General features: G+C 36.4%; 1 protein-coding gene across 1 annotated transcript in view; it reads left to right on the top strand.

Annotated features, from left to right (window-relative positions):
* The window catches only part of LOC119585879 (signal recognition particle subunit SRP68-like), a gene marked incomplete in the record, with an annotated part of 16,756 nt that overhangs the window by 15,656 nt on the left and 600 nt on the right, over nt 1–500 (top strand). The window contains 1 exon segment of the mRNA XM_037934610.1: nt 206–500. Within this exon segment, the coding sequence (XP_037790538.1) occupies nt 206–457 (252 nt within the window).

The raw sequence follows: 500 nt of genomic DNA, 5'->3' as shown, positions 1-500 counted from the left end.
GCTTAAAATTATGAATAAGATAAAGAAACAAAATACTTAAAAGATTATGGTTACAGGGTAAGGCCCACCAAAATATCCTGTCTGTGGTTATAAATTTATTACTACAAGCTCATGTATTTGTCTGTTATTTAAGTTTTAAATTGCAAAACAAACATGTTTTAATAGTCGGTGTAATATTAAGTGAAATTTAAATTTTATTTTCCAGATGCTCATTAATCGCCTTGATGAATATGTAGAAGATCCGGGATTAATCTCCAACCATCCAAGCATAGCCCAAGTTCCACCACATATGTTGTCTGTGCCATGTAAACCTCTCTTCTTTGATTTAGCCTTAAACCACATTGACTTCCCCTCACTTGATGACAAGATAGAAACTAAAAAGCAAGCACCGGCTGCAGCTAGTGGAGGTCTTACTGGTTTGGTCAAGGGGCTGTGGGGATGGGGCAGCAAGAAGTAGTCTTTCCTCTTGTTTTGTTGTTCAGAGTATTTGTGAGATATGA

Source organism: Penaeus monodon, chromosome 20 (genome assembly GCF_015228065.2).
Source record: "Penaeus monodon isolate SGIC_2016 chromosome 20, NSTDA_Pmon_1, whole genome shotgun sequence".
Taxonomy (NCBI): domain Eukaryota; kingdom Metazoa; phylum Arthropoda; class Malacostraca; order Decapoda; family Penaeidae; genus Penaeus; species Penaeus monodon.
This window is presented reverse-complemented; position numbering and strand designations above follow the sequence as displayed.